Here is a 15,847-nt window from a genome sequence, read left to right as displayed (position 1 = left end):
CGTCTGACAACTATGTCTTTATTTAATTGATTTGTTTTTATAAATATTGGGATAGGGATAAAAAAGGCGGCCACAAGACCTCCTGCACCTCGACCTGAGTAGATCTATTGCACTCCTCTGATTTTTTTATAACTCACTGGCCAGCCTGAGGTTGTTAATCAACCTCCACAGCCTTGCCAACGTCTCCTTAGTGTAGGTTCATGCTTGTGGAGTTGGAAGAACTGCACCTATATTTCACAGAAACATAAAGTTCTGCGGTCTCCTCTCTTCCTGGCAGTATCTGCAAAGTGTTTCTTCTCTCTGTACTCCTATCCGGTGCATGCGCTTCTTAAGTGGCACTGCCATGTCAGAAGTCCAACCAGAATCCTGGTTCGGTTATGGTACTTCCAGTAATTTGTAAGTTTTATCAAAGGCCCTTCTACGAATCTCTTCACTTGCCTCATGGCTGTGGTATTGTTCCAACAGGTTTTGGACTCCATTTTAAGATGTGTGCTCTTTTGTGGCAAGATGCTAAGCCAGTAGGGTTCAGGACCGAAAGAGTCCACGTTGGATCGCTCTTTGGCCATGTCAACCTTTTCCTCAAGGGCCCGAATACACAGGGAACCAGGATCAAATCGTTAGTATCGCTGGCTTCCACCAAGGACTCCATGCAGTCTCTGTCTTCACCTCGCATGAGACTGGGGCCTTTAGTACCGCCTGATGGCTATCTTCCCGGAATGTATTCTTAGCCTTTTTATTTCCCTGGCGCACTGTTCAATCGCTGTGATTTCAGACTAGAAAAGTGTAGCATATATGCATACGTTTACCGTCAGTTCGGTCTTTGGTTTCATCCTGAAGACGTTCACGTACCCTTGTCGGTTTTGAAGCCGTAACTAAAATTATTTATTATAGGTAGAATTGAGTTCAAAATCAGATTTTAAAGAAATTTACGAAATGATTTCACTATGAAGTACAAAGTCTCTATGTCGCTCACGCTAAAACGTCCCCCCACGTTTTTATTACATGTCAATATATTAAAAATAATAAAGTGTTCGCTAAAAATTTGCCTTGTTTATTATTGAATGTAAATTTGTCTCTATCCGGCCGGGACTTTTTGAAAAACGCACACATGGTCGAGAGAATATTTTTTCTCTCGTTTTTCATCATATTCATCCTAGCAGGGATTGTTGGCGAGGTCTTGTTGAGGTTTCTGACGAGGAATGGAAAATCCCAAGACCAACAAAGTTGGGAGCAGGAGTGGGTCTGAGCGTTTCGACGAGTTCGCCGAGAAAGTGGCCGAAAAGAATCGGGTCTACGCCAAGACTGACGTACTGCAGCGTCTCATAACAGCCGCGTTGAAAAGCAAGAAGAAAGACGTCGACCTAAACGAGCTGAGAAGGTGAGAGGTTTTTTTTTTGTTTTCTTTTTGTATTAAAAAAAATAATTCCAGGATGATTGGGGAAGAAGACAAGGAAGCGGTGGGCGAAGCGGTGAAAGAGGCCGTCCTTATGGGCCTGATGGTCAAGAGGCAGAACCGCCTCCGGGTGAAGGAAGAGGTGGGCTGCCTCCTGGGCGAGAAACGCGGCCGACGACGCCTTCGGGGGAATTCGAAACGTCCCAGGGCGCAACAAAGAGAAAAGAGACCGGCCGAGACCTGCGACGAACCGCCTGCTACGAAGGACGATTGAAAAATCAACCACAGAAAAAAAACAAAACAAAAAAACGTGATAATAAAGTATTCCAACAATCCAGCATCACTGTAACATTAAGAGAGTAGTTGGAGAGATTTGGGGGATAGTAACAGGGAGAACTCGAAGGTATGATCGCAATTGGTGAACTGGGTTCGATTATAAAAATATGTTGAGGGGTGAGAAAAGAAAGAAAGAAAGATTTGAAAATACGGAAAGGAATGAAAATTAGGAGGGTAACGAGAAGATAGAATGGGATATACGACAATAGAGAAAGTATGGTAAATATAGAATGGCGGAGAAACAATTTTGATTTTAAAGAGAGATGAAGAACGATAAGGTAGGAGAAATGTAAAGTGGTGGGGGAACGATTTTGATAAGGAAATTTAAAAAAAGTGGTAGAGAAAATAGAAGAAATATAAAATGGTGGGGGAAACACAGGATATTTTGTAAACAAATATATGAGGGAGGGGGAACTATTCGGAGATTTTGAGGTAGAGAGGGAAATGAAGGGATAAAAGAAAATAGGAGAAATATAAAATTGTGAGGAGGAACTATTTTGAGGGAGAAATGAAAGAAGATAAAGTGATAGAGAAAGTAGAAGAACGATTTTAATTAAGAAAATAAAAAGATAAAATGATAGAGAAAATGGAAGGAATATAAATTTTGGAGGAAATATTAGGATATTTTGAAGAGTAAGTAAAGGATAGTGAAAGTAGGAGAAATATAAAATGGTGAAGGGGAACCATTTTGAGGAGGAAATGAAAGAAGAAAAAGTTATTGAGAAAGCAGGAAATTATGTAGGGGAGGGGAGCTTTTCGGAGATTTTTAGGGGGGAGTAGGATGGAGGGGGACGTAAAGGAATAGAATAAATATGTAGGAGAGGGGAACTATTTTGCGGAGCAAATGAAAGAAGATAAAGTTATAGAAAAAGCAGGAAAATATGTAAGAGAGGGGAAACTTTTTTGAAGGGGAAATGAAAGAAGATCAAGTGCTAGAGAAAGTAGGAGAAATTCGAGGGGTAGGGGAATTATTCGGAATTTAGAGGAGAGAATCAGTTGGAGGGGAAAGAAAAGGAATAGAAAAAGAAGGAGAAATAGATATTGACGGGGAACGGTTCGGATATTTTGAGTGGAAGACCAGATGGAGAGGGAAAAGAAAGAAGGTGAACCGTTAGAGAAAATAAGAGAAATATAGTAGTGGGGGTACAATTTTTATGGGGGGAGTAAAGAAGATAGTGATAGGGAAAGTAGTGGAAATACGGAATGGTAGGGAAAATATTGGAGCAGCAGAGGGGAAGAAAAACGCTGATGGTCGAACAAGACTTGATCAAATAGGCCATAAAGGATCGAATATAACGCTAAGAAAAGTGGTAGAAGATTAAAAAATGGGAGAACCTGTATTACAACTTAAAACAGTTCCACTTATTTCAACATTTTATGTATTAAGAAAATAAATGGTAGTGTCCAATTGTTAAAAATAGAAAAATACAATATCAGATGCAGTCTTTCAATAGGACACGGGTGTGAAACGTTTGGTCTGTGGGTAAAAAATATCTTTTTCTTTTTACATAAATATTTTAGAAAAAAAATGTATATAAGTGAGGTAGGCCTTGAGTTCATTGGTACGACGTCTGTCTGAAGTAGGCGGCGATCTCCTCGGGGCTCTTGTTCTTTGTCTCGGGGACCTTTCGGTAGACAAACACAGCGAACAAGACCTGCATGGCGGCGAATATGACGAACACCCAGCTGCCGATTTCGGCCTGTTACAAACAAAACAAAACAAAAACATGAACAAAACACTGTTTTCTTAGAGGGAAATTGTCGCTTGACAGACCACCAAAGGGAGGAATCCTATGCCGACGATGAAGTTGGCCGTCCAGTTGACGACGACTGCGACACCTGTAGCCGCAGGGCGGGCCTGCTGTGAGAACAGCTCGGCAACGAGGAACCAGGGTATTGACCCGGGGCCGATGGAGAAGAACAAGACGACCAGGAAGACGGCGGCTATGCTCATGTAGGAGAAACCAACGATCTCCTGAAAAGGAAAGACGGTTATCGCTTTGCCCGGTAGAAGAGGGTAAGAGAAGTAAAAAACCGGTCAGGTCGGGCGGGGTTCCATAAAATAGGAAATAGCATTGGGGGAAAAGAAAGTTGTAGGAAAAAGTAATAGTAACATCTATGTTATGACGAGAGGTCAAGAGGAGCAGAGGTGAGGATGATAGAGCAAAGTGGTGGGGAAATCCATGGTAAGCTGAGGAGTTAAGAGGAGTCGGATTATTGTAAAGAAAAGTGTATGATTTCGATGAGAATTGGAGGGGAAATAGAAGCATGCGTGGGTTATAGAGGGGAGATCTATCTTTAAGAAAAGCATGAATAAGAGTTAGGGGCAGTGTTTGTAAATAAAAACAGCGGGGATCCATACATGTGGAAAAATAAAAAGTCGTAGGGGTGGGGATTATACAGGAAAGTAGTGGAGGCTTCGATGTTGTGGAACAGTTTAAAATAAAATAGTATTGAGTAGAGACCTAAGAGAACTTAGGTGGAGGGGTAAGCAGGAGTAGAGGGAAAATAGTGAAGATGTGTGTTATGTGGAAGCATAAATAGAGAGGAAATGTTGGGAATCTATGTTAAGTGGAGCAAAAATAATTAGAAGTTGGACGGATACGGATGATAGGAAAAAGTAGTAGGGGATCAACATCACGTGGACGGTTAATGAGAAATAAAGGTAGTAATTGTAGGGGAAAGTAGTGGAGATCTGTGATAAGTCGAGGGGTTAAGATGAGTGAAGATAGTGATTGTATAGGAAAATAGTGGGGATCAACTTAGGTGGAAGAATAAGTAGGAGTAGGGGAAAGTAGTGGGGATTAACTTAGGTGGAGGAGTAAGTAGGAGTAGGGAAAAGTAGTGGGGAACAACTTAGGTGGAGGAGTAAGTAGGAGTATGGGGAAAGTAGTGGGGATGTAAGCTATGTGGAAGGATAAATAGTGAGGGAAAATTGGGATCAATCTAAGTGGAGGGACATGTAAGAGAAGGTGCGGATTATAGAGGGAAAGTAGTGGAGATCTATGTTGAGTGGAGGGGTTAAGATGAGTGAAGGTCGAGGGGTAAATATGACGGGGGCTTGAGATGACAGTAGAAGTAGGAGACACTTACGGAGTTGAACAAACAGACGAAGAGGAACAGCGTCGAGGAGAACATGCCGAGGAAGCCGGTGATTAGTAGGGTCTTCCTTCCGGCCCGTTCGACAAGGAACAGTGAGACGATCGTCATGAGTACGTTGAGCGTTCCCATGCCCATGGTTGCAAACTGGGCCTCCTTTTCCGAGAGATGGGCCTTCATGAAGATGTCAGTCGAGAAGTATATCGCCTGGGTACGAAAAGATCAGATTTGTTTACGTCACGAGTCATGAGCCAACTCACCGCGTTTATGCCGGAGAACTGCTGTGCGACCATGACGACGGACGCGATGATTAGCGGCATCCTCAGGCTCGGGTTCCTCGTCAGCTCGAAAAGGGTCACCTTCTTCGTCATATTTTCCGCCTCCTCCTGGGCCTTCATGACGTCGAATTCGTCCTCAACGGAGAGTGTGCCTCGCAACCAGACCAGCGCTTAAAAAGAAAAAGAAAAAAATCGCATAAATATTAGGTATGGACAATTGCACTGTCTTACCTTCGTTAGATTTCTCGTCTTGCCCCCGCGTTAAGAGGTGCTTCGGGCTTTCCGGGCAGATCGGAAGCATCACGACCTGCATCAGGGCCGGTACGGCCGTCACGGCGAATACTAGAGGCCAGTGGTCCTCCGTCCCGAGGGCAACCTCAAGACCGCAGATCTGGCTCAGGAGGATGCTCACAGTTATCACCAGCTGGTATACGGTCCCGACCTGTAAAAAATAGAAAAGTATCAAACCGTGTGCAAACCACTGGCCTCGTACGACTTACGGCCCCTCTCAGGTCGACCGGTGATATCTCGGTGATGTAGAGCGGCACCAGACCCGCGCTGAGGCCAGCGTTGACGCCGATGACGAATCGTCCGATGAGTAGGAGCTCATAGCTCCCGGCGGCCTTGGCAAACGCTAAAAGACAATAAACATTCAGATAAATCAATTTGAAGATTATCAAAGAGGGCTACTCACACTGGGCCAGGACGGCGACGAGGACCAATATGTTGTTGAGCAATATGCCCATCTTGCGGCCAAACCTCTCTGCGACGAAACCAACGCTGCAGCCGCCGACCATCCCGCCGACGCAAAAGAGCGATACGGCCAAGGAGAAGATCAACGTCACCTGAAAAAAAGGTCAGGAAAGGAAGGATAAACTGAACCAGACCCCCTTTCCTCTACTCACCGATTCTTCGCTAACATCACCCGTTTCTCCCATAGCGAGGGACCTGTTGACTTTGATCCCATGAATCCATTTTTCAATCAGCTGAAAAGGAAAATCACAAACGCAATAATCAGTAGGGAATATGTTTTAAGTGTACAGTTGATGTACGGCATATTTCGTTTAATGATTGTGGTAAGAAAAAGGGCGAAGTCAAAGATAAATCGTATCTGTCCAAGATTGTGATATGGCCTTCTTCGACGGTCCTTCATTGGGTCATTGATCAATTGGCTGGCCTCGTGTCACCCGAGGGGCCATTGAACCGGTCCTCATCGTGAAGAGACAATTGACTGAAAAGGAAAATACCATTATAAAGACGGACACTCACCTCTTTAGGGGCGTTGAGTACGCCCGTGTTGTACCCGTGCTGGAAAGCTGAGCCGAAAGCTGCCGAGAGTATTGCGAAGGCCAGCTGGCTGTTCACCCTCTGGGGACATAGGTAAAAACGGAAAAATTATGGCGTGGATAGCCATTACCGATCACCCTAACCGGGCCAAAACGGAGTTAATTTTGAAAAGTCAAATTTTCTTTCACGGCAAAAAGTACTAACTTAAGTTAACGTTCAGTTTTGGATTTCTTATCGACTAGGCCGAGCTTCTAAATCACAATATGCATCGCGTACAAAACGAAACTTTATGTTTGTGAGATATCGAATACAAACGAGAACGACTTTGGAGGTCAAGTCCAAACTGCAAATACAAAAACCTTGCTCTCAAACTCTCTCTTTCTACCCACTCGTTCTCTGACCTGCCCGCTCTTTTTCAAGCGGTCTCAGACCTGCCTCCTCTTTTTCATGCCCTCTCTGGGACCAGCTAGCTCTCTAACGTGTCGCTCTTTTACCCTCCCACTCTCTTGATCAGCTAGCTCTCAGATCCACTCGTCGTTCTCTGACCTGCCCGCTCTTTTTCAAGCGGTCTCAGACCTGCCCTCTCTTTTTCATGCCCTCTCTGGGACCAGCTAGCTCTCTAACGTGTCGCTCTTTTACCCTCCCACTCTCTGGATCAGCTAGCTCTCAGATCCACTCGTCGTTCTCTGACCTGCCCGCTCTTTTTCAAGCGGTCTCAGACCTGCCCTCTCTTTTTCACTCTCTGGGTCGACTAGCACTCAGACCCGCTTGTCCTCTGGACCAAATCGCTCTTTTTCTCTCTATATCTGACTCATAGAAATAAACTCTTTCTCTTTCTTTCTCACTCTCTCTCTTGCTCACCCACTCTCTTACCTGCTCGCTTTCTTTCACGTTCACCCTCTGGACCAACAACTCGCTCTCACACCTGCCCACTCTTTTTTATGCTAGCTCTCTAATTCGCTTGATCTTTTTCCCGCTCAATTGGAGGATTAAATACGAAAGCTGTATAATCTGTATCTTTTGCCCGGTCACTCTCTGACTCGGTCGCACTCACTCTCTCTCTCTCCCCCATTGGCTTACTCTCACTTAGTGTGTATTTACCCACTGCCTGCGATGCGATGTAAGATCTTATCCGGATTCGAGGATTATTTCACAAATTCAAGACCCACCTCCAGACACCTACTTCAGGCCCATCAGACAGTTGATAACTAATATAACTTCTAGTTTAAACAGTTATGTTTGTTCATAAGGGCGAACATGGGGTTGGTATTCTATCACAAATCTCATCTTAACTAAGTCATAGATACTTAATGTATTTGTAAGCCCAACGTTTGTTTACGTAAATCCTTTTTCTCTCCCTTACAGACAGTGCCAGCGCGAGAGAGATTTAGATAAAGATAGTATTTCTTTCCAAACGATGGCAAATTTGAATATTTAGCCTAGTTTATTATTGATTTTTTTCTTTGTAGGGTGAGATAACACAGCGGTGTAAAAAGGACTCAGCTTTTAGTTTTGTTTATTTTTTTTATTAGAGCAGTCTTCGAAGCGATTTGTGTTGAATACTACACTAATAGGTTTGTTTATTTCTAAGTCTAGTTCCCCCTCCCCAAGATTACCCAAAAACGGGACGATTCCTCACTCGGGCCAATTGACCTTCGGGGAGTCAATTGGTCCGAGGCGAGCCTCCGGCCTTTTGTCGGACGGGGGTGTGGCCGACGCCCACTCCTGTGGCACGTTCCACGCCACGGGTCACGCCAGCAGATGCAATATACTCGGGGTTATTTATTTATTTTATTACGATTGGCCGTAGACGGGAAGTACATTTTATCAAGTGCCCATTAGCACTATCTCTGGTTGTCATAACTCCTCTTAAAATTATAACGCCCTCTGACCTGACCGAACGTTTTAACACTCTCCCTCTTATCTGCTCGCCGGAACCGTCAGGTCTGACTGTCTGAGAGCAGGGATAGTGGGAGGGAGGGAGGGAGAGAGGAAGAGAGACAAAGAGAGGGAGGAGAAAGAGAGATTAATTTTATATTCTGGAGAAAGTGAGAGAAAGCGATTGCTGTAACGTAGCAGTCACGTCTAAAAGCGAGCGTGATAAAGACCTAGGCGAGCGAGGAAAGAGGGAGAGAGAAAGAAAGAGAGAGAGATTATTTATTTAGTCAGGAGATAGTGAAAGCGAGCGTGTCAGGGAGTGACCGGGAAACAGGCCAGAACGGTCTCTCAGACTTGTCCGCACTTTTTTACGATCGCCCTCCCTCTTTTCTGTTCGCTGCCTGTACCGCCTGTAAGGGCGCGGTCACGTCTCAGAGCGAGCGGGATAAAGACCTAGGCGAGGGAGGAAGGAGGGAGAGGGAAAGAAAAAAAGAGACAGAAGAGAGAGAGATTATTTATTCAGTCAGGAGAAAGTGAAAGCGAGCATGTCAGAGAGCGACCGGGAAAGAGATCAGATCGGTCTCTCAGACCCGCTCACTCTCTAATTCATCTGATTAATATAAATGAATTATCTCCTCCCGCTCGCTCTCGATCTGCCCGTTCTATGACAAGCTGACTCCTGTACCTCGCTCATTTTGTCTTTCTTTCACATGACTCATATAAATAAACTATATCTACCTCCCTCTCTCCCCGCTCGCTCGCACTGCTGGCCAGATTGTCCATAGACGGGTAATTGATTTTATCAACAGCTCATTTGTACTATCGCCAGTTGTCAGTCATTTTTAAAATTATTACGTACGTTTATTTTTTTCTCTCTCCATATCTCACACATCCTGTTATCTTTCTCTTTCTCTCTGTGTCGGTGAGGAGTCTAACTCCATCAGCCTGATGATCTCCGAGCGCACTGCGCATTCACTCTTTCACACCCTGAGTTCTAATTTACGTGATAATACTTGTGATACGATAAACAAAAACAACCTTGATATAAAAATTGAAAGTACTGTCGGTACTATTATAATTCCGGGCCGTGTTGGAATGTCGCTCCCCCCATGAGATGTAATGCCCGGTGAATCAGAACCGGTTTCGCCCCCTGGGCTCCACCAGACCTTTTTTCACCTCCAGCTTAATGACCTCAACCCAATTTCGAATACTTTTTTTTCCTTTTCCTAAATTATCTCAAAAGTAAAAGTGTTATCGAATGAGAGAAAAAAAAGGAAAGGAATAAGAGACGGATCTATAGAAGACTTTTTTACTTTTTTAATAAGGCTTAATTTGATATAGTTGCAGGAGTAAGCAAGAAAGAAAAATTGAAGATTGTCCTCCAGAACAAAGAGATATTGATCCTCTGACGTTTGCTATCGTCTGTCCACTTAGCCTATATACACATAAATGTACAACTACGTCTAATTATATTTATACTTAAAATAAAACTGCCGCAATTGATCGAAAAAAGAGATTCCCATAATATATCGTTAACTCAAACGTTCGGACACTCTCACTCATATAAACTATCATATACACTCCAACTCTCCTATACGTTATCTCTCAGTTGTTCACTCATCTATTCCGACAATCTATCACTCCCTCTAAATTTAAAAAAATAAATAAATAAAAAACCTCTTGAACTTAGCACCACATTCACTGAGGAAAAACAATAATTAAATATTATTTTCATAAAGTCATATAAAAACAAGAAAAATAATAAAAAATCGTAATAATTAAAAATGATTCGACTTAGTTTAAAAAAGATATTTTCTTTTCTCTTTTATTATATCTCCCTGATTCTCTGCCTCCCTCTCTTTGTCTGCCTTTGACTCTTTCTCCTCTTTCTCCCTATCTCTCTGACTCGAGATTTCTCACCGACTCTTTCTCCCTCTCTCAATAGTTATAATTTTAAAAAATTGTTTAAAAGAAAAAATAATTCATATAATTAATACAGAAAATACGTAGATATACATCTTTACACAGAAGACAAACACGTTGAGTGAGTAGAAATACTTTGATTGAATACATAAAATATATTTTGCATTGTATAAATTCACTTTTCCACATCCAAAATGTAATTGTAATATGTAAACAATGTTTGTAAATCCCAGGCCCTGAAGATGATCTCAATAAAGATCGAAACGTTGGCACGATAAAGAAAATGTTTTCCTGAAACCTACATCACACCAGACCGCATCTCACGATTTCTAAATAAATATATATATACATGTTTCTTTTGTAATTAATAATCAAAAATATTTTTAAAAAGACGTCTACAAGAGTATTTAAAAAAATTGCTAAATCATTAAAAACAAAGAGTACATATTATTTTTTTTTTAAAAATTAAATGAAGTTCAAAAACAAAAAGAAAATCATATTAACAAGAAAATAAATATATTAATTTGTTTACAAAAAAAATCAACACTTAAAAAAAATAAATGTTTAAATTAATAGTAATAAAACATCATAACTAAAAATGATTCAACTTAATTTAAAAGATATTTTCTTTTCTCTTTTATTATTTCTCTTTGATTTTCTGCCTCCCTCTTTCTCTGTCTTTGACTCTCTCCTCTTTCTCTCTGACTCGATCTTTCTCACCGACTCTCACTCTATTTGACTCTTCCTCTCTGACTCTCTCTCTTTCTCTCTCTCTGGAGTGCGTTGGATGTTTTACGCTCCCTGACTTTCCCTCCCACTCTCTCTCCTGAGTGATGTATAAATAAAACGGAAATCAATCAATCAATCTCTCTCAAAAAGGAAAGGACAAAAATCTAGATATGTACTCATAGTACAAATAAAAAACGAAGTCGTGGATATCTTTCACTGTCTCACTATCTTTTTCTCTCTGCCTCCCTCTTTCTGTCTTTGACTCTCACCTCTTTCTTCATATCTCTCTGGCTCGCGCTTTCTCCCTCTCTCACTGACTCTCACTCTATTTAATTCTTCCTCTCTCTCTCTGGAGTGCGTCGGATGTACGGACATCCATGAGATCAATTCTGCGTGGCTAAATAAAATGCTATCAATCATACTCGCTTTTTCTGACGCTTCCTCACTCTCTCTGTCCTTGACTCACTCTCTATCCTTCTGTCTCATTCACTCATCGATGAGCTGTTTTCACTCTCTTTATCACTCACATCGCTGTCACTCTTAGACAAGGAAAACCAGTTTCTTACATACATCATCCGGCATATACACGCCCTTTCTCACTCATTCTCTCTTGTTCTCACCTCGACACCGGCTATCAAGTTTCTCACTCTCTATCGCCCTAAACATCGATTTTGTTCTTTCTTACAAACTGTTAAATACAATAGATCGTATCGAATAGTAACAAGAAGTCAACGAACGAGTCAAGGCGTAGAAAGAGAACTGAACTAACTATTAGGACTAGGAAGTGGGTGTGTTTTGTTATCTATATCGTCGAAATTCAAATCAACTTACTTTCAGATAACTCTTAATCGCAACGTACACCATTTCTACTATTTTCTAAAAAAGCATTTTTAAGGTATTTTGATGAACGTCTTGAACAATCGGCTGTGACGTGAGTCAGTGGGTTTTTTGTGTATGGATTGGAGCAAAGAAAAGAAAGGAAGAAGAAAAAAAAACTCCACTTGTCCTTGCTCTTCTTGTCCTGTCAAACACCGTTACAAATTCAAAAATTTTCCCAATTAACTCCGGACTGATGAGAAATGGCGGGAGAAGCAAATTGCACAATAAATCCAACTCCATCCACGCCATAATAAAAAAAAAACCAAAAACAAAATTTCAAAAAAAGAACCTAGCAAAAATCGACAATTTTGAATATACATGAACAACCGTCTGACGGATAAACAATAATTTTTTTGAAAATACCGACAACGACCACGTCTCGCGACGTGTTAACATCGCCTTTTTTTAAACTCATTTTTAACCCGATCTAACTTTTTTTTAAATAAACCACATCGTATAAAAAAAAGCCCAATCGAGTCTTAATTCATCAAATTAATTAATTTTTAATTCACTAACCGATTTTTTAGCCGGTGGGTGTTCTTTGTCCATGATGAACGATCACTCGCCGAGAAGTGACGGCCGACTGAGTAGAGATGGGCAAAAGAATCGAGAATCGATTCAAAGAATCGACTCATCTAAAAGAATCGATCCCCCAATCGATTCCTTTAAGTGAGTTGCGGTTCAGTTCAGGTAACTGGAGGGGACGGATACGTCACACGTTTCCGGACGATTCTTTTTCCTGTAACAACTCTTTTTGATTCTTCTAAGAAAATCTTCAACTCCCGGAGTCGGATTTCNATAAGAGAGCAATAGTTCGTGCTCTATTATACTAACAATTATCATATTAATCCTTACGTGTTCGGCGGTCATAATTGCCCGGCATATTATTCAGAAATAAGGCTTTCGTTAGTATTACTATCATCAATATTTTTCTTTCTAAAAATACAACGATTTGATACAATTTATATACTTAACATTAATACCATATTTCCTTTTTCGTTGTGGTAAATAAATACTAGAATTGAAAATTAATTTGAATTATGGCGGGAAATTTGGATAAAGGGAGAAACCAATAAACGAAAGCTCTGGTACCAGGAGTGGGGGGGAATCAAAGAATCGATAAAAAGAATCGACTCATTTCAGGGATTGAATCGAAGGGAATCGACTCACTTAAAAGAATCAAACTTCCCACCACTACGACTGAGTCTGGAACGGGTTCCGGTCGGATCGATATGGAACTGCGCCCCCCACCGCCGAAATTATTCGTCATAAAAAAAATCGTCGAATAATTAAAAATAAAACAATTATAACAATATTAATCATTATTCAATAATTAACTAATAAATAAAATATTCTAACAGTAGAACAAGTTTCGTAAGCATAAATTTAAATAAGTTAAATTTTCAAGGTACAATTTAAAAAAAAAATGTCCGGTTTCACAATTCATTAAATTTTATAATTTTTTAAAATTAATTTTTTATTCTCATACCTAAATCTAACAAACCCCCTAACCTGACTTCATCGTACAGACCTATTAGACTGTTTCCCGCAAAATCGTAGAATGACTCCTTAATACCAATCCTTGACACCCTATAAAATCATTCCCTCTCACCAATTCGATTTCCGTCCTTAACATTCCATTATCCAAAACGTTTTAGTCACACCATCTCATCGGACGTAGAAAAAAAACAAGTATTGCCTGGGCGCGTTCTTAGACGTAGCGCAGGCTTTCCACAGGGTCTGGCATCCGGGCACACTTTTTAAACTTAAGCACTTTCCACCTTCTCATTATTACGTTTTATTGAAATCCTACCTAATTGATCGCTGATTCAGAGTGAGGCGCAGCAATGAATTTTCTGAAGTCAGATACAGGCCGGTGTACCGCAGGGTAGTTTCCTTGGTCCTATCCTATATATATCGTTTATACCGCTGACCTACCAATATATCCTGACATTATAACCATCTTCGCGAACGACACTGCAATCCTCTAACTCAAATCCTGTCCAAGCTACCTCCGACATCCAGGGACACCTTGAGCTTATCAAAGACTGGTGTATGGAGAAAAATGCACTTTTACGCTGAAAAAGCAGTCTTGTGTTCCATTGTACATCAACGACAAAGATATACATTTCCACTCGTCACCTGGGACAGCAGACTGACGTTTAATCCCCACACGTCTTAAAAAAAAAAACTTGATATAGACTACTATGAAGACCAAAAGACAACTAAGACAAAGCTAACACTGTACAACTTTACTAAGACCAATATGGACATATAGAACTGTGGAGTACTGCCAAGCCGTCCAATATCCATCCAGCGCATCCACTATCCTTCGCTTCCAGTTGAAAATCCTTAGACACCTTATTACGTGTTGACACTATTATCATCACTATCCACGAAGACCTCAATATTCCTTTTGTTGATGAACTGATCCAATCCAGATTCCAAACCATCGAACCATTCTAACCATACTGCTCGAGCCCTTTCTTCATTCCAATCCTGACAACCCACCACGTCGCTTCAGCCGACAGTGACCTCAGGACCTCCTTGACACCTAATAGGTGTTAATAGGTGTTGGTTTCTCCTGTGATTCTTTACAGCATCACGTCTTGGGTTATACCAATCTTCTTTAAATGTCCGTTTAGTTTACAGGGCCCTGTTAAGAATCCTATTATGATTCGCAGTTTTTCCCCACTTCCTTTGATACATTCTATTACATCTTTCCTTCTGAAATTTGCTAGGAGGTTCTTGGTTTGTTTGTTATATTGCTCCCTCATTTTCTTTTCATCCTTTTGTTTGAGGTATTCATTGATAACGGAGGTTCCTATGCCACAGAAGGGTGAAATGACTTATCTTCTCCAGATTGGACCTAAGTCTGAAATCAATACTGTTGAAGTCAGGTAAAATTTGTTTAATCGATGAAATCTGTATCTTTTGTCTTGCACAATTCCCTGGTCACACTACCATTTTTGCTACAATTTTTTTTTTAAAACACCCCCTCAGGATTAAAAAAATTGACAAAATCGCACTGAAATCACAAGCATCACAGCTTATTGTTGATCATCAAAAATATCAACAATTAATTATTTTTTAAAAAATCTGAATTAATTAATGTGGTGCATAAACTCAAGACATTATCTCAGGTCACCCTTGGCCTGGGAATGAACACGCTCCTATTCATTTTGACCTTTTATAATCCGGCGCAGTGTCCGAATTATAAAAAACAAACTGATTCATGCTCGTCTCAGATTCTCTTGACCTCTACTTTTTATTCACTTTACTTGGGTTTGGGCTACACCAAAATCCATTCAATAATTCATTCAAAAGTTGAGTCTTAATCCAACAATAAAATGTGATAAATGCACAATGAAAAGTACGCGTGAAACTGAAATTTAGTAAATTACGTCGGGGAAGGTGAGGAAAAGTCAATATTAAACGAGTGGTCGTAAGAGTATTGAGTAAAATTAAGTGGCAACAGGTAAAACGGACTTACATTTTCCCATGCGTTCCGAAACCCGATTTCACCAATGCCTTTGAGCGTTTTCCTTTTTTTTTCCACCACCGGTCAAATATTACCGGACATTCCGACGTCTGATTCTTCGACCGAAATCCAAAGTGGGTTTTATTTTTCTGAATAAAAAGACAAATATATATCAATTAAATGCATGATGCAAATTTTTAAGCAGGCTATTGTACTTACCTTCAGTTAAGAGTTTAAAAAAAAAATTGCAGCAGAGAATACGGTTCGAATGAGAGTAATAAAAGAAGAAAAGAAAAACACACAGGAATAATTTATTTCTGACAAAAAACTCTTTTTCTCTTTCTCAAATTCAATAAACGTGTACAATCGTCACAATGTCTTACACCATAGGATACAACGGAAATATACGGGGTAGAAGGAGAGGGCGTATTTATGGAATATTTAAAATTATTTATTTAAAAAAACAAAAAACGTTAACTATAAAAATTAAACCAGTGGGTGACAAGGGGAGAAAGGAAAATGTTTATTATTTTTTTTGCTTTTTGTACATTTCTTTGTTAGTAA

General features: G+C 40.6%; 2 protein-coding genes across 2 annotated transcripts; one reads left to right on the top strand and one right to left on the bottom strand.

The window, feature by feature from the left end:
- Positions 1 to 116: 116 nt before the first annotated feature.
- Positions 117 to 1,733, top strand: LOC106670811. The gene is made up of 2 exons (XM_014401411.2): positions 117 to 1,378; positions 1,430 to 1,733. The coding sequence occupies exons 1-2, from the start codon at positions 1,200 to 1,202 to the stop codon at positions 1,665 to 1,667; spliced, it is 417 nt and encodes a 138-aa protein (XP_014256897.1). The 5' UTR covers positions 117 to 1,199; the 3' UTR covers positions 1,668 to 1,733.
- A 1,357-nt stretch (positions 1,734 to 3,090) lies between these two features.
- On the bottom strand, positions 3,091 to 13,076 carry LOC106670807 (solute carrier family 2, facilitated glucose transporter member 1-like). Its single transcript, XM_014401406.2, has 11 exons — positions 13,009 to 13,076; positions 12,319 to 12,391; positions 6,376 to 6,474; positions 6,012 to 6,092; positions 5,801 to 5,951; positions 5,607 to 5,740; positions 5,338 to 5,548; positions 5,089 to 5,276; positions 4,823 to 5,035; positions 3,504 to 3,704; positions 3,091 to 3,429 (listed from the first exon to the last, which is right to left on the bottom strand). The coding sequence occupies exons 2-11, from the start codon at positions 12,349 to 12,351 to the stop codon at positions 3,286 to 3,288; spliced, it is 1,455 nt and encodes a 484-aa protein (XP_014256892.1). The 5' UTR covers positions 12,352 to 12,391; positions 13,009 to 13,076; the 3' UTR covers positions 3,091 to 3,285.
- Between the last annotated feature and the right edge of the window lie 2,771 nt (positions 13,077 to 15,847).

Source organism: Cimex lectularius, unplaced genomic scaffold (assembly GCF_000648675.2).
Source record: "Cimex lectularius strain Harlan isolate CLEC.00 unplaced genomic scaffold, Clec_2.1 scaffold248, whole genome shotgun sequence".
Lineage (NCBI taxonomy): Eukaryota > Metazoa > Arthropoda > Insecta > Hemiptera > Cimicidae > Cimex > Cimex lectularius.
This window is presented reverse-complemented; position numbering and strand designations above follow the sequence as displayed.

Coding starts and splice junctions, on each gene's coding strand:
- LOC106670807 (XM_014401406.2), bottom strand. CDS start 12,351: ATGGACAAAGAACACCCACCGGCTAAAAAATCG. Junction 6,093..6,375: donor TACTCAACGCCCCTAAAGAG/GTGAGTGTCCGT, acceptor TTTCCTTTTCAG/CTGATTGAAAAATGGATTCA. Junction 5,741..5,800: donor CGTCGCCGTCCTGGCCCAGT/GTGAGTAGCCCT, acceptor ATTGTCTTTTAG/CGTTTGCCAAGGCCGCCGGG.
- LOC106670811 (XM_014401411.2), top strand. CDS start 1,200: ATGGAAAATCCCAAGACCAACAAAGTTGGGAGCAGGAGTGGGTCTGAG. Junction 1,379..1,429: donor GACCTAAACGAGCTGAGAAG/GTGAGAGGTTTT, acceptor AAATAATTCCAG/GATGATTGGGGAAGAAGACA.